This window comes from Physella acuta, unplaced genomic scaffold (assembly GCF_028476545.2).
Source record: "Physella acuta isolate Inbredline_101_S28 unplaced genomic scaffold, ASM2847654v3 ptg000979l, whole genome shotgun sequence".
NCBI lineage: Eukaryota > Metazoa > Mollusca > Gastropoda > Physidae > Physella > Physella acuta.
In genome coordinates this window covers 529,193-551,443 of record NW_026732496.1, presented here as the reverse complement: position 1 = coordinate 551,443, position 22,251 = coordinate 529,193, and the positions used below count along the sequence as shown (strand labels likewise).

Here is a 22,251-nt window from a genome sequence, read left to right as displayed (position 1 = left end):
TGTAATTTAATGTCAAACTGAAATAGCATTGTTTTGCAAAAGTCAGCTGATTTATTTGACTAGTTTGTAATTATTTCACGTAACATAAACGGGCATATTAAAAACAATGTATCTAAAATGCAATATATTTTTTTGACTAGTATTTATTTTTCTCATTATAATTATTGGCTTCGTTTACCATTAAGTGATAGCTGGCTAAGAAAATAATCTAAAATGCCAAAAGAGTTATAAATCTGGATAAGTTAAAAAGCATGTGTAGAACTAATACATAAAAGTTATGAAAGTCCTAAAGCATTCAAATGAGCTTTGTAAAACTTGTATAAGTGTGTTGGGATCTTCTTTCACCTTTTGTTTATCAGTATATTACTGAGTTTGTATAGATAACTTTTATAAACTAACAAAAAATTGTTCAGATATCATTTTTTGTTTTGTTTTATTCAAGCTTACCTGTTAGTTACAGCACATATGCGCTGATTTGCAGATTTAAAAAAATGTCTCCTAATTCTAAAATGGCATGCTATATTTATGTTCTGCTGCACATGGATCTATCTTTTGGTCTTAAACAGTGGTCTTATTAATGCTCTTGAAACTATCAAGCTGTTTCAGTAAAAAAAAAATGAGAACTTAATTTAATTGTGAGACAATTGATTGTTGAAATTTCCCTGTTATGAAATTTTAGAGCATTTTTGCCAGGTCTGCATAATTATTTGAAATAATAATTAACTGTTTGCAGAGGGTGTATTGGAAAGAAAAAAAAATTGTTTATATAAATTCCTAAGGAAAAAAGGGGCAAAAATTATTTCATTGTAATTAGGAGTATGTTTAAAAAAAAAAGTGATAACTGACTTTTATCCCTTTATCCTTCACAGGTTGATTCTTTCATTTTAGATGAAAATGATATTGAAGAAGGTGAGCAAGCATCAAAATTTCTATTGGCTGCAGAGGCTGAAGGTCAGGGTATTCAGACTGTAGATCCACAAACACAAGCTCGATTAGAAGCATTGTTAGAAGCTGCAGGTATTTTTACCAGCAAAATAAGATTTTCTTTCTAATCCATTTTAAAAATAAATGTGAATTAAGTTTAAAGAATTGTATTTATAAAACCATACCCACATTTTTTTATAGCTGGTATAGTAGAGATCAATGCCTTAGACTACAGGTTTAAATATAATTAGTGGTACCATTTGTACATATGTGTAATGCTTATAAATAATTTCTATTTTATAGATCCTGTATTTAAAAAAAAAATTCTAAAGCTTTGTAGAAATGGACTTCTCAGTTGCATTTTATTTTATATCAATAGGTATAAGCAAATTGTCATCCAAAGATGGCAAAGCATTGTCAGATCCAGAAGTCCTGCGTACACTTACCTCATCTGTAAGCAGTGCACTTGATGAAGCTGCCCAGGCATTACATCGCATGAGAGATTCTCAAGGACAACTTGTTTCTGCTGATGGGTCAGTCATCAATTTTTACCCAAGAAAAACATCAATTTAAATACCTTTAGTGGTTTGATTAACTTTTTTTCTTTAAAAAAAGATCATGTATTTCTTTAATGTTTACCTTCAGAAATAAAGTATAAAATTGAAAACACTCATGTAAGCTCATGTTAGTTTAATCATCTTTATTGCAGAATGCAACTTGAAGCTAATGGAGAGAGTGAGTCCCTTGTTCATCGTTCCAACTCAGGCAATGTTGCTGATGCCTCAGAAGAAGGTGAAAGTCTTCTTTCACTGGCTTGTTCAGCTGGATATTATGAGTTAGCTCAGGTAATCATTTTTATTTTAAGTGGTTTTTTTTTTAAAATGTTAGTCAACAGGTGTTAAACCTCTTTTTAAAATCTTGTATAGGTCCTGCTTGCCATGAAAGCCAATGTTGAAGACCGAGGAATAAAAGGAGATTGTACACCGTTGATGGAAGCTGCTAGTGGTGGACATGTTGACATTGTGCGCTTATTACTACTTCATAATGCGGATATAAATGCCCAATCTTCTGCTGGTAAAAAGCTATTACAATTAAGCAGTTATATTTGAAGAAAAAAAAGCTATATTAACAAAAACTGCCTGTGAATAACTTTTTTTTTTAATATAAAATTGAAAAAAAAAAATATTTATTAGGTAACACCCCTCTTCATTATGGAGCGTGTGGAGGGTTTAAAGAAGTGGTTCAAGAGCTGTTGCTTAGTGGTGCCAATGTTGAGATTCATAATGAAAATGGGCACACACCTTTGATGGAAGCAGCCTCAGCAGGGCATGTTGAAGTTGCAAAGATTCTACTAGAGCATGGTGCTGGGATTAACACCCATTCTAATGAATTTAAAGAGAGTGCGCTCACTTTGGCTTGTTACAAAGGTAACCAAAAATTGTTTTCTTATTTTATTTTTTGTAACATGTTTAGACATTTGTTCTTTATTACTGTGTATGTATATAAATAATTTCTTTTTCTATTTTATTTTCAGGGCACTTAGATATGGTGAAATTTTTATTAGAAGCAGGTGCTGATCAGGAGCACAAGACTGATGAAATGCACACTGCATTAATGGAAGCATCCATGGATGGTCATGTTGAAGTGGCTAGGCTTTTGTTAGACAGTGGTGCTCAAGTAAGTTTTAAAAAAATCTTTAGTTTATGTGATAATAATTCCGATCATTGTTTTTTATTTAGTAAACATACTAGTAAACATATTGGCATAGTACTGACCACACTATCTCTTCATATGCTGAAGTCACAGAAACAAGTGAACTCTACTTCACTTTCCCCATAGACCGTCAGGTTTGAAAGGGAAACTTTAAACATACTGAACTTTCTCAATTTTAGGTGAACATGCCAGCAGATAGTTTTGAGTCACCCTTGACTCTAGCTGCATGCGGTGGTCACATTGAATTAGCCAGTTTACTCATTGAACGTGGAGCTAATATTGAAGAAGTCAATGATGAGGGTTACACACCACTGATGGAGGCTGCTAGAGAAGGCCATGAAGACATGGTGGCTTTGCTTTTATCTCAAGGTACTTTACACAGATAATTATTCACAATAAGTTCTAGATCATAAATTTATATGGTAGTTATTGTTTATATTTCTTTACTTGCAGGTGCAGACATTAATGCTCAGACAGAAGAAACCCAGGAAACTGCCTTAACTTTAGCATGTTGTGGTGGATTTCTTGAGGTGGCAGACTTTTTGTTGAGATCTGGTGCTCTCATTGAGCTTGGTTGCAGCACACCTCTCATGGAAGCTGCACAAGAAGGTCACTTGGAACTTGTTTCTTTCTTGTTACAGTCAGGTTTGTTTATTTTCTTGTTTTACTGACATATTTTTAACCATTTATTTTTTCATTTTTCAACTTGGTTCACTAGTAATTCATAAGTTGTTATTTTTAACTAGACTACCTGTTATCTAGTTAGATAACTGGGTTTTGGGGGTCATCCATAAATGACGCCTGTCACTTATCATCACATTAAAGACGTTTTTTATCGTTTCAAAAACGATTCTGGCCGAGCATTGTCTCTGACCACACTATCCCTTCATATGCTGAGGACAAAGAAACAGGTGAACTCTATTTCACCTGCCCTGTATTCCGCAAAGTCCCAATAGGCAACTTTATCATTCACATCTAAAAAAAAATAATTGAAAAAAATTGTTGTAAAAAGTAAATAAATCATGTAACATGACTTATCACTATAAGTAAAGTCATCGTTCTGAACTTTTATAATTAATGTGGTTAATCTACCCATGAATATATTAATAAATTAACGTCTTTAAATTAGTTTGTGATTAACAGTGTGTTTAGAAAAGAACATAGTTTTTCTACCCAAATACTATTTTACAGCTCTACTCATAATGCAGATTCTCCCCTGTAACAATACAAACAAAAATATAAAAAAACCAATTATCAAACATGTAAATTTGAGTTTTAGAAGTATATAGATTTATCTCAATAATATAATGTAGGGATCCTCTTTTAAGAGGAGTGCTTAATTAAATTTATAGTGGTGTATTCAAAAAGTTGTTTGACAACTTATTTTAAAGGTGCAAATGTTGAGGCTCAGACTGGAACTGGTGACACAGCTTTGACATATGCTTGTGAAAATGGACATACAGATGTGGCTGAGGCTTTGCTAGAGTGTGGTGCTAAATTGGTAAGACTTATTAGTTGGAAATATTAACTTCCACTTTTTGTATTTTATTAGTTTTAACCTTTACAGCACCTACCTGCTTTTTGCTCTATTTCTGAGTTAGGCATAGTATGTTTCAATCACTTTCCTCAATGTTGAAGTTAATTTATATTTTAGGAACACGAGTCTGAGGGTGGACGCACACCACTCATGAAAGCTGCAAGAGCAGGTCATCTATGTACAGTTCAGTTCCTTATAAGTAAAGGTAATAACTTAATGCTACTTCTAACTCAAATAATTATAAGTCAAATTAATCTAGAATGTTCTATAAGAATCATTTCTTCTTTTTATAGGGGCTGATGTAAATAAATGCACAACTTCAAATGACCATACTGTGTTGTCCCTTGCATGTGCTGGAGGTCATTTGACTGTGGTCGAATTATTATTGCAGCATGGTGCAAAATTAGATCATAAGTTGAAGGTAAAAAGAATTTTTTTTATCTAATTTCTACTGAAATTAAAAATTTTTTTTAAACAAGATGGTGGATTTGTACAAAGGCTGGAAAAGATCAGTTTTAAAATTCTCAACTACACACTTTGAACTAAATCTACAATACTGCATTGTGATACATACATTTACTGGTCAAGCTGGCTTTTTAATAATTGTTGTAGTAATTAAAAAAAAAAATTAACTGAGTATTTAGGAAAAGTTCACAAAATAAAGTATTTAGATAAATATATTTTTTCCAGAAATGCTAAAAAAAATTTTTATTTAAATAATTTTGACTACCATATTATAGTGTTTCACTTGTCTTTAAATGACGATAGATTTGAGTTAACTTGATTTATAAAGGCAATAAACCTCCATGTTTAAACTTAGCATTGCCTTTTTACAAGCTTTTATTTAACGCTTTTTTAGTGCATTATTACTTAAAAGCTTGTTATTAAAACGTTATATATGAATTTTTTTAGTAAGATAAAGGCTGGTTGGTAAGTTCAAAAGTTTCCGTAAAAATAAATCTTTTATGCATTCTGATGGCAGATATGTTTGGTGCCCCACACTTAATAATTGCCCGACAACGCGAGCTTATGGGTTTTTTGTAACACACAATTAGTATAACTAATATAATTATTACATTTATTATGTATAATGCTCTATATATTTTCTTTATTTGCTATAATTTGTAGGATGGCTCAACTATGGTAATTGAAGCTGCAAAAGGTGGACACACCCAAGTTGTCAAACTTTTGCTTGAGTGGCCTAACCGCTTTATTAACAATGCAACTGATCAGTTACATCAGCTAAGTGTGACAGATGCACCAGTTGAAGAGGTAATAGTAAGATAATATAGATCTTTTAGTTTATCAATTTATTTAATTTGAAATAATATAAAGCCATTTGTATTTATGTTGTAATAAACATTTTAATTCAAATGGGTTAATACAATATTTTACATCTTATTTTTGTTTACTACTAATAGCCTCGAGTTCCTGTTCAAGGACTAGCCAATATTGTACCACCTAGTGAACCAGATTCTCAGCTCCCAGTTAGCTTAGCTTCAGCTATTCAAGGTATACATGCTATTAAATGCATTTTATTTCATTGACTTGTTATTGACCTATAATGATTTTTATTCTTTTTAAAGCATTCTTTAAAGTTGTTATATAATGCAAACTACTCCGCCAGTTTTTTGTACATTGTTTTTGCATTCTTTGCAAAATAAGGGAGAAAGTAAAATATTGTCTATTGCTGTGTTTGACTTGGTTAATCAACCTCAACTTAGGCTAACATTACAGTTGTGCAGTTTCATTATCTCAAAGTTGTTTTGATTATAATTTTTATATTAATAAAAATAAATTTGTCTTATTTCAGCAAAGACTCCAGAAAGCATTCGTCAAAGCATGCAAAAGTCTGTTAGCAAGAGAGTAAATGGTGTTCAGACTGATGCAAAGAGTGGAAATAAATTCTGTAATGCTGTGGTACCTGAAAATTACCCACAATATTTTAATAACACTGGTTTGATGGACGAAAAGGCAATTGATAAGGTTATTAAAAGTTAAACAAAATTCCTATTGAATGTGTACTGTCATCTGTGTTGTTCATTTTAAAAAAAAATTTGCATTTTTGTTTTATTTTTCTCTTTTGTTTCTCTTTTTGTTTGCTTCTAATCTGTAAAATAAAAAGCCATTTTTCTACATAAGCCCCACTTTGAATAAATACTAACAAGACATAGTATTACATGGATCTAAAGTTACAATTTCTTCTATTGTTTTCAATTAACATTAATATTTGTTAGGGAGGGGTTTGAGTTAAATTTTGTCCTAAACTACTGGGGATTACGAATAAATGAGCCTGAAGTAAGAATATTAATAGATTGTAATCCTTTTTAGGATGAAAAAATGACCACAAACCAGGCTGCAAAAGAAGAACAAAACCTTAAACAACTGAGCATCAAGAAATTAGAACAAGAGCTTCAGGAAAAAGCTCAAGCTCAATTACTATTCAATCCACAACCAGAAATTGATTTGTCACTTAAGTTAAAACAAACACCAACTTCCCCATTGCCAGCAATAACTAGCCCCAACAGTGCTCTAGCTGCAAATGCTGGGGTAATATCACAATTTATCTTAATTATTTAAAGGAAATAAAATTAATGTATGGCTATTACACATTAATTTTAGCTCATTTTACTAATTTTTTTTTCTATTAAAATATGGAAATGTGCTTTGCTTTGTATGTATAGATTTTCATTTGTCTATACAATTGCACAACTACTTTTACTTACCAGCACATTAAAAGAAAAACAGTTTATTTATGATGTCAAGTTTATTTATGATGTCAAGTTTATTTATGATGTCATTTCTCTTTCTATTACAAAATTAGCTAGTTTCAAACATTATTCCCAATCAGTTTTTAAATGTCAGAAATGTAAGCAAATTATGCATAGTATAAACTTCAAGATCATCTTTTACTATCTTCAGAATTGACATGTTTATTTAATAAATTGAAGTCCCTATGAATGTACTAGTACATAGGTCTACTAGTTGATACTTTGACACATCCACTTTTAGCAGTACAAGTGAAAATGAAATACTTTGAAAGTATTTCTACCATAAATGTCTTAAATAGGATATGATTATGTCTGCATCTTTTTTCACATTACTGGTAACAATAGTATAACATTGCTATTAAATAAAATAGCTCATTACTTAGTAAATTTAGTGATAGATCTGTTTTAACTTTAGGATAATTTTTTCTCAACACAATTCGACACCATTTGACTTATTCTGATGTAAAATGTTTGAAAATATTGTGTACAGTGTTTTTTTTTTCTTTGTTTAAAGGTCTTTTAACCATTCTTTTAAAAAAATTTTGAAGGGCAAGCAAAATGAAGACTTGGCTAAGCTTCTTGAACTTCCTGGTCAAACTTTGGGTATGACAGAACCTCTTAATATGGAGCAGTTCAATGAATTCGCCAAACTTTTAGCCTATAGTGAGCTAAGTCCATCTGCAGCAACTTGCACAGAAACATATTTACAGGTAAAAAATTAATTAAAGGGCTTTTAAAATGGTATCTAATAAGTTAGGATTCAAGTTTTCACATTGAAATGTTTCTCTTATAGTGATGGTGCTGTTTAAGCTAACAATCAACTCACATAACCATGTTTAAAATTTTTCATTTTATACAATTTTGTACATAGAAAAGTACACCCCACAAGTTTTATAATTAGTAGTCTTCATGTAATCTAAATGCTTTAAAGAGTTCTTTTATTTTAAATTCATTATTAACATTGTTAAATAAGTGAAATTTGATCTCTCAAGGCTCATCTGCAGCAGCATCAACAACAGTTTCTTTTGCAACAACAAGGGCAACCACCACCTCCACCATCACCCACACTGGTAACTACCACAACACCAAGCTCCACCACAGAAGGACGACCTGGAGGGGGAAAGAGCCAAGGGAGTAAAAGAAATGGAGCTAACAAAGTTCAACGTACATTCAAAATTACTCAACCTTTACAGCAACCACCCCCACCTCCACCACCCCCACCTCCACCTTCAGTTCATTCACTTCCTGCAGCGGGCCAGTCTCAAGCTCAACATATTGTTTTTCAGTCTGAGCATAATGGAGGTAAGATTTTTAATTGAACATTCATGTACTTATTACAGTTGCCTATTGGTAATTATTTTGTTGTGCTGTATCCTTGAAACAATTTTGTTTTTCTGTTTAAAGCCTCACCAAGTGCTGAGACGGTATCAATATCCCAACAACAGATCAGTTCTCTCCCACCTCACTTTGAGCAAATTCTTTTGCCAGTGTCATCCCAGCAGCCTCAGCTGGCTTATCCACAGTTGATGCCCCAACCACAGGAGCAACTAATACAAATGCTGAATCAGCCTAATTTGCAGCAGTTACAGTTGCAACATATTTCCCAACAGGTTTGTTTTTAGATCATACATAATTTAAAATTTCTTAAATCATGCACCTTCACAATCTGATTCATTTTAAAAAAAACCTTCAGATTAACATTTTTAAAAAATATCTATAACACATTGTTTAATTATTGATATTTAGTTTTTTGTTACTGTCGAACTTATGTGTGCTTATAACATACTTTTTTTTTTCTTATTTCAACCCCTTCCCAATAAATAAATAACAAATCTCAGCCAAACCAGCATATTATACAAGGTGATGTGAACACTCAAATAACTGCAAATCACCCTGTTCACCTTTCCCAGCATCAACAGCAGATGCTTCAAAAACAGCAAGAAAGTGCACAACAGCTTTTGCAACAACAATTGCAGCAACTCAAAGGACCAGGTTCAGTAAATCACACAATAGCTACCAGCAAACCTCAGGTGGTAAGTTGTATTTCAATCTTTTTTTTGGTTATAGTAAATTAATTACATTTTAATACTAAGCAAAACAAATCAAATGTTGAAAAATTATGTAGGTCCGAAAGCAGCAACGAGTAGTTCAAACTCCACCTGCAAATCATCAGAATGCTATCTCTAATTTGGATATCACTAATGGAAGCTCCTCACCTAATCAAGTTATGGGCATGTCAACTAATACTCTGTATTCATCTGTTGATGTGGATTCACAAACAGAAAGTAATCATGATACTGCTCTTACACTTGCTTGTGCTGGGGGACATGCAGAACTAGTCACTCTTTTGCTGGCCAAGGGGGCTGATATTGAACATCGAGACAAAAAAGGTAATTTTAGTTTTTGGAGTAGTCTTGTACTAATTTATTTAATCAGAGCCATTACATTAATTAATCACTGTTAGTGTGTTCTTAGCTTAGTGAACATTGGCATGGTACCCTAACTTAAATGACTTTTGAAAGTTATAAATATGACTCAAAATCAGACTAAAAATATCTAACTACTATCAGTATTACTTAAAGTTGATTATAGTCATACAATTTAGTGATTTGTTTATTTAGCTAAATGTATTGTACTATTTTAAATTTCTTCCCAAGGTTTTACACCCCTTATTTTGTCTGCTACTGCGGGGCATGTGGATGTGGTAGAGATCTTGTTAGATCATCATGCAGATATTGAAGCACAATCTGAGAGAACAAAAGATACTCCTTTATCTCTGGCTTGTTCAGGAGGTAGATATGAGGTAAACGTTTGCCATTTGTTTTGTTAAAGTTTAGAATTATTTGATTATAAGCAACTGTTTTTAAGGGGCTACAACACCGTACTCAGCTTGATTTTTTATTTTATTTTTATTTTTTTTTCGTTTTTTTTTTATTTCTATACATTAACATCTTATTTACCTAATGCCGTTATCGTTTTAACTGTAAATTGACATTTTCATACATATTTGTGCATTTGAAGAAGGTGTGTGTGCCTGGAAAAATATAAATTTACGGAAAAATGGCCTCCATAAACATGCCTGTAGATTCTTAACTAAGCGACCTAGCATAGCAAGCCGTATATCAGAATGACTGGCTTGCAATTGCTCATTTAAATAACCTAAATACATTGACCTAGTTTTAAATACTAAAATAGAAATCGCGAGGTGAATGCATGATGGAAATAAGAAAAGCTGTATTCCCATTGGTTACCAGGCGAAGCCATGTTGTAAGTTACTAAAATTAGCTCATGTCAAGGCGACATATGACCGAAATGTTACCCGTTGCCGAGATACGGGCTATTATTTTGCTCAGCGCATGACTTCCTTTACTCGACATCTGCGAACCTGTGTGCTTCTTTTTTATCAAATAAGTGCATATTTTTTGTTTGTTGGCTTCTTTTTACGGTAAGATTTGATTTAATTACTATTTTACTGAAATTATTTTCTAAAATATAGTTATTAATTGTATTTTCATCAATAAACTTGGACTATTATTCCTTATCGATAATGAGTCGTTCTAGATCTAGATCTCGAATCTAGATTCTACATCTATTCTAGATCTAGAACTAGATCTAGATTGGAGATTCTAAATCTAAAACCTAGATCAAGATCTAGAAGTAGAATTTAGATTCTAGTCCAGATCTAAATAGGTAAATATGAGTCTATAAATACAAACAATAGTTTATAATAGAATAATAGATAGATCTAGAAATAACAATAAGTCCTATGCCTTATTATTTTTAAATATTTTTACAGTCAATGCCTGAAGTCTCAAAGCTAGTGCTGCCAAGCTTGCTAGGGTTGATGCACATCACTTGGGACTGCACAGATGCACTAGATGCACCTACAGTACCTGCATCTCAGTGCACATGCATCGGTTGCAGCTACACTACTTCCACCAACCATCGCAAAGAAAATTTAGTGCTTCTGCAGTCTAATCGCCGTAATGCACTGAGTGGATAGATTGGAAGTCTTACGCAGGTATTAGGATTTGTCAAACTTGTTTGAATTCTTGAAATCACTCTGATAGCTAGAATGTATAGATCAGTATATTGTCTCAATCTCATTTCAGCAGCTGAAAAAAAATCTCCAGACCTACTTCAAGAAGGCAGTTTCAAGTAAGACTGGCAGTACAGGGAACTGAGGTGGAAAGTTGGAGCTCCTTCTAATCATGTCCCTTTGACAGATGAAAGGACACACACCAGGATTGCCAGACAGGGAAAACCTCCTGGTGCTTCTGGCAAATGTGTCATGGTACATAATTCAACACCGCTATCTCACAAAGGTTCATCATTCATCTTAGAACATGTTGCCAAAGCTGTCCAAAATGTTTATTAGTAACTGACGACAAATGCCATATTGAGCAGTTGCATGATAGATTCAACCCAAATGAAAGTCTTTCTGCATGCATCTAGGCATATGGCCCCAATCATGGGATTACATGACAGTTAGTAATGCTGAAAGATGGCTGTTATTTCACCCATAGCCCAACAGAAACTAGTTCAGGCTGAAGGCAGATCATCATATTTTTCTTCGGCTTTCTAAATAGAGAATGATTAGGCCTACTGTAACTATGCAAATGTTTTCAGAGTTGTATACTGTACCTCTATGTAGCTTTTTTGTAAGCTAATTTAATTTTTTTGTAAATTTTACTTGACCTGTTTTGAAGTTTTTTGTTCAGGGGTGCATTTATAAAACCTGATTTAGAAGAATAATTACTCCTTAATTTCAGAAACCAAATGATAATAGTAACTTCTGTACATACTAAAACTATTTAATAAGCTTTTACTAGGATATTATTTGTTTTAAAAGCTTTTATTAATTTTAAAAATATTTTTGATAACTCTTATTTACAATTTATTTTTAGGGGGTGCACCTCATTAAACCTAATTACCAAGACTAATTATTGCTTGATTTGATTGAAACTTTGATTATAGTATCTTGTATACATTGCTTAAACTATATGATAAGCTTTTGATAAGATATAAAGAGTGTTTAACAGTTTTTTTTCATTTTCAAACACGTTTTCCCCTTTTTCTCACAATCTTGTTTTTTTACCAGTTTTAAAACTTCAAAAGTATGAATCTCAAATACTATCTATTGGATTTAAATGAAATTTGTACAGTAGAAACACAACATAATTACAGTTAGAGTAATATAGAATTTTTTAGGTTATCTTGAGTAGTTTTGTTTTTAGAGAATTTCAAAGTTGATTTCATGGTTAATATTTTAATCTAAAAACAAAAAAATTGTAACTTCAACATTTTGTCATATATTCAAAAAGTCTATCTATTATCCTGTTAGGAATCCTCTCCTTTATTTAAATTAGAAGTTAAAAGTCAATACATTAAATGGTTATTGAGTTTTATAGATTGAAGTATGATATGTCTAAATCATTTATTTCTGTATTTTTTTATCGGCTAACGCTGATGACACATTCACATTGGTCTAAAAGAATATAAAATATCTTTATATCTGCAATACATATGTTTGTCTTCTTAAAAAAAATTTTTTTGTGAATTTTTGTATGTACGGTGGTGTGCCCCCTTAAGTTTTCATTGAAGGTACAATTTTACTCATCAATACACTCACACACTCAATCTTAAAATGTTGGCTACTTTACTGAATCTAAGTACATTTTATTTAGCCACCAAACATACATTATGAGAAAATTATATTAAAAAAAAATACTGCTTGATTCTACTTAATTGGTTATCTTTAAATAGTACACCATATAATTTAAATGCTCCTTGTAAAAATGCATATTAAAATTATTTGTTTACTTTGTTTAAATATAATTTTAAATGTTTTTTTTTTTTAAATTCCAGGTTGTTGAATTACTATTAAATAGGAATGCAAACAAAGAACACCGCAATGTATCTGACTATACACCTCTCAGTTTAGCTGCCTCTGGTGGTTATGTTAATATTATCAAGCTACTACTCTCCCATAATGCTGAAATTAATTCTAGGTATTACTTTTTATTGTTAGTTACTAGTTAACAACAGTTAGGAAATTTAATACTGACTTCAAAATAAAATTGTAAAGATAACCTGATACTAGTCTAAAATAGGTAATAGATATTAGCTGGAAAATGTTTACGATTAATATTTTCTGGGTCAAAGTAATAATTTAGCTAATTTTAAGTTCCATATTGAAAATCTATTTTTTTTTGTTTTATAACAGGACTGGTAGTAAACTGGGAATATCACCACTGATGCTTGCTGCAATGAATGGTCATACTGCAGCTGTCAAACTTCTGCTAGATATGGGAAGTGATATTAATGCTCAAATTGAAACAAACAGAAACACTGCCCTAACACTGGCTTGTTTCCAGGGCCGACATGAAGTTGTAAGCCTTCTTGTAGATCGCAAGGCAAACATTGAGCATAGGGCTAAGGTAAGATTTTTTAGTATTCTTTTAGTTTGAATCTACTATAGAACTGACATTACCATCCGAAGTGTAGAGGGTAACGACCAACTCCCTCATATAAAAACTATGAAAACATAAGTTAAATCATAGTATAAAGCCTTTTTGCCCTAGACTCATTCAGAAATGCAACTTTTTTTTTTTTTTAACTTTTTTTCTATCCTTGATGGGGGCCCTCCTAAGGATTGGGATCCTCTGCTCCAGTGAAGTTTATTTCTCTCACAGAATTATTAATCTTTTTAGACTGGTCTTACTCCATTGATGGAGGCAGCTTCTGGTGGTTATGTTGAAGTTGGTAGAGTTCTTCTGGACAAAGGAGCAGATGTCAATGCTCCCCCTGTACCTTCTTCTCGTGATACAGCTCTAACCATTGCAGCTGACAAAGGGCATTACAGATTTGTTGAGCTTCTTTTACACAGGTTTGAATAAACTTTTTTTTTGTTTTGTTAAACTATACCCTCAGAATTAAAAAAAAATTTTTTTTTATTATCTTACTATTAACCAGTGACCACTTAACTTAGAAAATTATGATAAAAATGGTTTTAAAGTTTATTTATGCTAATTTTATTACTTTTCAAAAATTTTTACAGAGGGGCTTCAGTTGATGTCAAGAATAAGAAAGGAAACTCTCCCCTGTGGCTAGCTTGCAATGGTATTTAATCGTTTTGTAATTTTTAAACTCATTTTAATATTAGCACTATGGTATTTTTCTAGTGTTTCAACATAATGTAATGTTATAAAATGTTTCAAAATTGATTAGTTTTAACGAATTTCTTCTTTTAAGTCATAATAATAAAAAAAAAATGAAATAAAATATATCTCATCGATAGTTAAACTAAAGTAGATAATTGAAGTGTAATTTATCAATTACATTGTTGTTGATAATTGTTGTTTTATATCTTTTCATAGTACTGGTATATACAGTAACAAAGACATGTGCTATCATACATGTATAAAAAGGATATGTTACTTTACAGGGGGGCACAGTGATGTTGTCTCTTTGCTGGTTCAAGCTGATGCAGACATTGACAGTCAAGACAATAGAAAAGTTTCATGCCTTATGGCTGCTTTCAGACGAGGTCATGTCAAAGTTGTCAAATGGATGGTGAAAAAGGTCACGCAATTTCCCTCTGAAAATGAAATCAAGAGATACATTGCTACAATAACAGACAAAGTATGCAGAGTTTTTTTCTTTGTTTTTAATGAGATATTAAAGAGTGTTTTACTTCTTTTCAAAGTAATTATTTAATATTATTTTCCAAAACTTAGGAGCTTCAAAAAAAGTGCAATCAGTGTGCTGAAATTATAGTGTCAGCAAAAGATCGACAAGCTGCTGAAGCTAATAAAAATGCTGACAGTTTATTGGAAGAAATAAAGCAAGAAAAAGAGCAAGCAGCCCTCAAAGCCGAATTGGCAAGCAAAAGACGAGAGCGACGACGAGAACGTAAGAAAAAAGGGAAACAAAAAGATGAGAAGCCTGAAAAAGATAGGTATGAGAAATTTCAGTTAAACTCATAAGTATTTACTTAGACTTCATTTTTTTCACAAATAATTTGTTTTTTTAAATTTTGCTTTTTAGTGGTAAAAATTCCTCACCGGAACCAGAGGGTGAATTAAGTTGTAACAAAAAGGATGATGATGAGGAGGATGATGATGATGAAGATGACAGTAACTTTGAACCTAATCTGATGTTGGGTATGCCAAGTGGAATCAAGTGCAATCAACACTTAGGTAAAATGCTGACTATTTTTAGCATTACTAAAATAAGATTTCATTAAACAAAAAAAATACATTAAACATTTTTTAGGTACGTTTATTTTGCTGTTGCATCAAATTGTATTTTATCTTTAATTTTAGCTTCATGTGGGAAAAATGATAACAAAAATCACAAAGCCAAGGTTGCCAATTCATCTGTGATTAAGAGTCAGAACTCTGTGGAGAATCAACAGGTGTCAAGACTTCCCCCTAACATGACAACTGCTGCTGTAGCTTCATCAACATCCTCTACCCCTGCTCTTATGGAGACTGCAAATGTCATACCTAGTGCAGCTACTGCAAGAGCCAATAGAGATGCTAGGAAAAAGCAACAGAAAGCTGCACGTGAAAACAGAAGGGAAGCCAGTGACCAGGATGCTGGGCTAAGGAGTGTGAAGGCAGAAATGAATAAGAAGCAAGTCAACCAAGCTTTACAAGTTACGATTGCAAAAATAACAACTTTAATTGAGTCTGTTGTTACTGTTACTGCCATCACATCACAGGCTAGTTTTGGTACTGTTACTCAAGTGAGCAGTAGCATCGGCCATGGGATGCAGTTGTGTAGCTCCACAAAACCTGTTCACAATAGTGTGAATAGTACTGTACCCATGGCAGTTTCAACTGCAAGTAATGCTAGTAACAAAGAGGTTTATCTTAACGGCCCTAGTGATGGAGGAAATAAACCTCGTGTAAAGAAATCCGACATCATAAAGCATAGCAGTACCACAGGTAAAATGTTTGCTTTAAATTAAGACTTTTCAATTTTAAAAAATAACTAATTTTGTTTTTAATTGAATAAATTGAAATTTTTTAAACAAATACATATTTAATTTAATTATGTTAAAAAAGTACTTAATGAAAAGATAGAAAGATGGTTGAATATATCAAGAGAACAAGATGAACTAATAACATGTTATGTTCAACAATGTTTAGGTATTGGAGACTTGGATGACTTTGGTGTGATTCCCAGTGTACTGAAGTCTTTTGATAAGGTTAATGGACGCTCCGTAAATATAAAAAAATTGAAGTAAGTTTATTGATGAGACATTCATTGCAACTTTTTAATTCTATTTCCTCATGCCTGATCAGGTGAATATCCATCACATATTAGTGTTTACATACATAAAATAAACTATTTGACCTTTCACTCTGCACTACTTTGTTGGGTTTTTATTGGGGAGAGGAATTCTTAATCCTATTTTTGCCTTTTAAATCATACAAATGTACAAAATTTTAGTTGTGTGCAAATTCACAACGTGCAACTCTTGCTTATTGGCCATGGTCTAGTTTGAGACCTTTAAGGCAGACATTTTAATAAAATCACATGCTTACATAGAATCATGTCTGGTAATATGAAATTATAAATGACTGGTGGAAATATTTATAACCTGATCAGACTGAGTGACTACAGAGATGGTCTGACTTTGTGATGCAGATGGCAATAACACATTTGTCAGTTAATGCTATTATCTCATTTATTTTATAATTTTCTACATCTACATTCAGTTTATTTCAAATAAATCTCTCTATGACATCAGTTATATCAAAATAAGATTTGTGCCACGGAAATTAAAAAATATTTTTAATGTATCAGTCAATTTTAAGATGCACACATGATACTTTGTTTCACTATGAATATATATTACATTCTCACAACAGCCCTAATGACAAGAAAGACTGGATAGAAGAGTATAGATACTATGAAAAAGGTCAGACAAACAACAGACTGTCATCCACTGCCCCAAGTCCAAGAAAAGGTCAAAAAAAGGAAGAAGGGTGGAAAGAAGTTGTGCGTAAAAATATGTGAGTTCCTTGCAATTTACACAAGTTAGCACATATATCTATACATATATATATCACATATACACATATATATACATATATATATAAATGTATATATGTTACGGTCAAAGCCCGAAGTCGGCCAATGCGCTGACTGGCCGGCCAATCCGCGCATTGGCCAATATCGCCTCCCATAAGTCGGTCAAAGTCCGAAACTTTGCTTGATTTCGGCCTTTGGCCGGCCAATCCGCAGACTGGCCATGGTGGACCGGCCAAAGTCTTAATTAGAAGATCATCTGGCTAGGGACGACCGGCCAAAGTCCGAATTAGAAAATCATGAGCAGATTTTGGGTTTTTTAATGCCGTAAGGATCATGAAATTAAGTAAATGACAGAAACATTCAAATTTTGTATTGTACTATAGTCTTAATCAATCAATATTATCATTTGTTACAACAAGTTGAACTTTTATGGTATTTAAAATTACATAGCAGCTTGTTATTTTTAAACTTGCAGCGATTTGTTGTCCACTTGGTTGTGCAATTGCAGCGAGTGTAGCCTTGGCCCCCAGTCAATGATTGTGAAGATGCGATGGTTCGTAGTGATTTTCCCCAGTGCCAACTGACGACAATAAGAGCAGTTTTTCGTGAAGAATCAAAAACTCACTTCTAGCATACAGTTGTTTTAGAACACCATGTTCTGTTCCTAATTTGTAGAAACCGCCCTCGACGCTCATGACAACTGCAATCACGCTTCGGGGATCACCGTGACCTCTGTCTACATCTGGAAAACGGATGCGTACATTGTCACCCACTTCACCATCTTTAAATTTTGTATTTGATGTTATAAGCATCTTAGCACCTTGATTTTGCAAGCCAGTATGAGCTGCTGACCTGAGTTCCATGATGTCTTGTTTATTGTGACACAATCTGCAGGTAATGTTCCCTCCGTACCCTTCGTCTGCTTCATTGGGTACTCCACAAATAGCATGGACATCTTTGCCACAGGATCCACAAGAATGAGCTGTACAAACAAGAGCTAAACAATACGTTACTCACAATGAAACCGCACCCAGAATAATGAAAACGCGATCACAACTTAGTCTAGATAGAACATTGGCCAGGACATCCCGGCCAATGCGCGCATTGGCCGGCCAATGTACAAAATATGTTGTCTAGTTTAAGCACTTCGGACTTTGGCCAGTACGCGCATTGGCCGGCCAATGTACGAAATACGATCTTAGTTCTAAGTTCTTCGGGCTTTGGCCAAGAGAGCCGGCCAATCCGGGGTTTGGCCGCACTTCGGGCTTTGACCGTAACATATACATGTATACACATGTATATACATATATATACATGCATATACACATATATATATATATATACATGTATATACACATATATATATACATGTATGTACACTATATACATATATATACATATATATATAAATATATATATATATATATGAATTTCATTATTTAAATGATTGTTTTAGATCCTTTCTAGCTGAATTATTTGCCTTAAATAACTTGCATGCTTTTCTCATAAAACTAAATGCTATTGCTGCTATTCTAATTACAAAATATTTTTAATATGTGGTATTTTAAACTTTTCAAGGTCAAAAAAGCTTTCAGTGCCAGCTAATGTGATATCACGCCTTATTGGAAAGGGAGGTTGCAATATCAATGCTATAAGAGAAGTTTCAGGGGCACATGTGGAGGTTGAGAAATCTAAAGGAAATTCAGAAAGAACAGTAACAATAAAGTAAGTTTAATCATTGCAAAAATATCTAAAACATTAAAAAAATGTTAATTGAAGCATTTTTTGTAATTTTAAAAAATTTCTTTCGTTGGCTGACCTATATTATTTTTTATTTACTCAGGGGATATCCGGAGGCTATTCGTCATGCAAATAATTTGATAAATGCAATGATTGAGGAACCTGATAAAGATATCTCAGAACTACTCGCTCGTGCTGCCAAGATGCAGAAAGCACAAGTAGAAAAGACTCAGCCACAGAAAACCCCAGTTTCAATTGCAGATTTTGCCATTGGAACATTTACAATACCCACTACTTCATCTCATAGCACATCTACAACAACTTCCAAGTCACCTGCCCCTTCAAAATCAGTCAGGCAAGGAATAAACCAATCAAATTCTGGCCGCTCTTCAAGTTCCACGTCTAATTCTATTGGGCCAACTATAGGGGCCTGGCAAAATCCTGTTCCTGGTCAGGGTCCACCACCTTCTCCCCGAAGAAGTCCCCAGAAACAAGTGACACCTAATTCGTCTTTAGTTGGTGTCAGGACAGTTACAGCATCCAGCTCTGAAAAATCCTCAGCTAGACAGCTGACTTTTGGTGGTGATCGGAAAAGATCAGTTTCTCCAGTGTCAACTACTAGCTCTGCTTCTCTTAGCTTTAGTACTACAGCAACTAGTACTATGAGAGGAGTCGTGTCTAGTAGTACTATTATGTCCAGCTCAGTTCACCCCAAATCACAGGATCCCAGGATGCAAAGTCAAATCAAAACTGCACTTGGGAGTCCTACCACTGTCAATGTTAGATTTGCCCGGCCAGGGCAGATGCAGTCACAGATGCCTCTACCTATCGTCACCAGTGGAGCCACAAATCATATTGACCGCAATAGTCAGCAAGGGAATACTGCCAATCAACCAGGAGAGTACTCCCCCTTCAACAACAGCCTGTTCACGAGCTTCCTTGCTAAGAAAGAAGAACAGGCAGACAAAATGGACTTTGCCAGTGTGGCTGCAGCAGGCGTTGTCACAACCAGTCCCAGCACTCAAACAACATCTATCCCTACTTCAGTTGTTACAAATGATAATGGTGTTGACCCACAACTGCAAGCTAAGGCACCTGGTTATAAAATTCAACGGGGTAACTCTCCTCCTTACCGTTCTGATTTGCAGGAATCTAACATGGCAAATTACCGCATACCAGCAATGGGCAATGTACCCGGAATGGGCCTTGGGGGCATGAATCCAGGAATCCGACATGGAATGCATATGCATCCATATATGGATCATGAAAATTACAGGAATTTGCTTTTACAGCACTTTAACCAGCAGTATCCTTATAAAGATAATGCTATGATTTCTCATCTTAGAATGGATATGAGTGGAGGAATACCTATTACTCATTTCCCACAGAATATGATAGGAATCCCAATGCCGCCAGGCCAGCAACAACTGCCCCAAAAAGAAGAATACAGCAAGCCTCACAGACCTATGACTTTACCAGAGATCAAAGGTGCTCTTAATCCAAATGCCCCTGAGTTTCAGTTGCCAAGTACGGGTCCACAAATGTTGAATGGCTATGATAGATCCACAAGCAATTTGTTATCTGGTATGGTGAATATTGGAATGCCTGATGGTAGACCTCAAGTAGTAGGAGTTCCTGAGGGTCCAAGCCCCAATGCAAGCCCTAATCCTGGCTCTGTCATGACAAACTTAAATCAAGGTAACTACCTATTAATAATTGAACAAAGTTCATATTTCTAATCTGACCTGCAAACTATTATCTATGTTCTATACTTGCATATTTTCTAAATCTTATTACTACAGCATGTGTGTCAAATTGACTTTTTTTTCTGCTGAGGTTTTTTGAAAATTTAACTACTTAATCTTTGGTGTTTACAACACAATTTAAAAAGTGCAATGAGGAGATATTGGCTCTCCACAATTAACCTGTCCCCCATGTTGTATTGCTTATAAAAATAGTAAACTAAGAAATTAAAGTGCTAGTATTGATGTCTGAAAATTAGCATAAATTTAAACATTTTTGATCAATGTGAACATGCTAAAAAATTTCACTTTACTAATTAAGTGTAAAATCAATATTTTAATAAATTTCATTGTTGTCTTCGCTGAGTCACGTATTTGCATTAAGAATGTGTGATTTGCTGAGTATTATTAAATATTAATGACCTTTTTTTTTTAAGGAAAAAAATTATCAATTTTTTTTTTACAAATTCTTGATTAATTTTATTTCCAAAAACTTTTTGTTAAAGGAAAATCAGAAATTTGATTTGCAAGTTAATATTAATTAATATTTAAAATGTTTCTTTTTTTACGTACTTAAGTTTGCATTGCAGACCTTGTTTTATGTTTTAAGATCAGTTTGAGTTTGCTTTAATATTCAACTTTTTTCACAAATTGTCTTAAAATTGGTATATATATATATTTTGATCAAACATGAGAAATTTATGTTTGCCAGAAAAGATATTGCTCAACTCAAAGCAGTTGTATCATTGAATCTGTCGTTTTTACTTTCTGTAGTGTCATCTGTACTGGCAATTAAATATTGAAAACATAACAAAAATCAGCATTCTAAATTCTTTGAACTTTTAGAAGTTGAAACCTAAAACATCAATTGCAGACCTCAATCTGAATTCATGCTTCCTTCTTTATATAGGTTGAAGGCAGAATAAAGAGTGTATAGAAACTGACAGATTTGTTTAATTACTTTTTCAATGTTTAAGGAAAGATATTTTGATAGTCTAAGTATGCTGGAATAGGCCCATTTGTAGTAATAGAATAGTTTCATTTGGCTTCATTTGTTTAAAGTGACTTTCTCATTTAAATTCATGTTGTTTCATTGTTTCCAAATAAATTTCAAAATTAGTAGCTTTAGATGTTGATTAAAAACATGTATTTTCCAGGTAATTTACCTCAAATGATGCCACCAGAGATGCTAGGACAAGCTCAAAGTCTGCAGTATCTCCTCCAGCAAGCTAACTTGGTTAATGCTAATAATGGAGGCAGTCCGCCGCAACATAATACAAATCGCATGAATTCTGGTGTCAACCCTGGATCACTATCACACAGTTCCCCACCTCAGGGTTTAATTGGTCAACCCGGCATTTCTCCAGGTGGAATTTCTAGTCCTAGCTTTCTTTCCCAGTCTCAACCACAGAGGGCACATTCTCCTATGCAAAACTTGCCAGTAGGAAGACCCAACAGTGCTCCTTCTATGCCACAAGGTTAGACATTTTGCTTGAAAAATAATTTAAGATAAAAGTATCTTAAGTTGCAATTACAATGGTAAATTACAGATAAATTTTTTCAAATATTTTCAAATAATTCTTGTACAATACTTTTGTCTGAACTAAATGGCAATATATAGTCGTTCAAACGTTCAAAAGTATTAGGTAATTACGCTTAAAATGCTGTAATTTTTAGTTTTGGGGATGGTGTCGAATGGTAAAGCGTTAAGCTGTTAGCCCTAAGATCTTGGTTTGGATTGGATTTTATTCAGAATTGTTACTGTAGGACATCACTG

The 22,251-nt window shown here is 33.3% G+C and overlaps 1 protein-coding gene and 1 long non-coding RNA gene across 4 annotated transcripts in view; both read left to right on the top strand.

Moving 5' to 3' along the window:
* Positions 1-22,251, top strand: part of LOC131954195 (ankyrin repeat domain-containing protein 17) — a 30,416-nt gene that overhangs the window by 3,695 nt on the left and 4,470 nt on the right. Inside the window, exons 2-35 of one of the 3 annotated variants that reach the window (XM_059317738.1) lie at positions 870-1,017; positions 1,304-1,457; positions 1,634-1,769; positions 1,851-1,998; positions 2,118-2,351; positions 2,459-2,601; positions 2,817-3,006; positions 3,091-3,282; positions 4,029-4,138; positions 4,292-4,379; positions 4,468-4,595; positions 5,303-5,446; positions 5,596-5,686; positions 5,988-6,160; positions 6,506-6,724; positions 7,494-7,655; positions 7,938-8,247; positions 8,350-8,555; positions 8,856-8,978; positions 9,071-9,335; positions 9,603-9,748; positions 12,814-12,956; positions 13,172-13,385; positions 13,659-13,834; positions 14,006-14,067; positions 14,393-14,589; positions 14,685-14,905; positions 14,995-15,146; positions 15,273-15,899; positions 16,104-16,197; positions 16,830-16,973; positions 18,571-18,717; positions 18,836-20,430; positions 21,632-21,952. In XM_059317738.1, the coding sequence (XP_059173721.1) occupies positions 870-1,017; positions 1,304-1,457; positions 1,634-1,769; positions 1,851-1,998; positions 2,118-2,351; positions 2,459-2,601; positions 2,817-3,006; positions 3,091-3,282; positions 4,029-4,138; positions 4,292-4,379; positions 4,468-4,595; positions 5,303-5,446; positions 5,596-5,686; positions 5,988-6,160; positions 6,506-6,724; positions 7,494-7,655; positions 7,938-8,247; positions 8,350-8,555; positions 8,856-8,978; positions 9,071-9,335; positions 9,603-9,748; positions 12,814-12,956; positions 13,172-13,385; positions 13,659-13,834; positions 14,006-14,067; positions 14,393-14,589; positions 14,685-14,905; positions 14,995-15,146; positions 15,273-15,899; positions 16,104-16,197; positions 16,830-16,973; positions 18,571-18,717; positions 18,836-20,430; positions 21,632-21,952 (7,603 nt within the window). Of the gene's footprint in view, positions 1-869; positions 1,018-1,303; positions 1,458-1,633; positions 1,770-1,850; positions 1,999-2,117; positions 2,352-2,458; positions 2,602-2,816; positions 3,007-3,090; positions 3,283-4,028; positions 4,139-4,291; positions 4,380-4,467; positions 4,596-5,302; positions 5,447-5,595; positions 5,687-5,987; positions 6,161-6,505; positions 6,725-7,493; positions 7,656-7,937; positions 8,248-8,349; positions 8,556-8,783; positions 8,979-9,070; positions 9,336-9,602; positions 9,749-12,813; positions 12,957-13,171; positions 13,386-13,658; positions 13,835-14,005; positions 14,068-14,392; positions 14,590-14,684; positions 14,906-14,994; positions 15,147-15,272; positions 15,900-16,103; positions 16,198-16,829; positions 16,974-18,570; positions 18,718-18,835; positions 20,431-21,631; positions 21,953-22,251 lie in introns of all 3 variants that reach the window. The other 2 variants (XM_059317736.1, XM_059317739.1) reach the window with 2 other exon arrangements.
* LOC131954199 (uncharacterized) lies at positions 9,886-12,466 on the top strand. Its single transcript, XR_009388743.1, has 3 exons — positions 9,886-10,390; positions 10,742-10,966; positions 11,058-12,466. It is a non-coding gene; the product is annotated as an uncharacterized LOC131954199 (long non-coding RNA).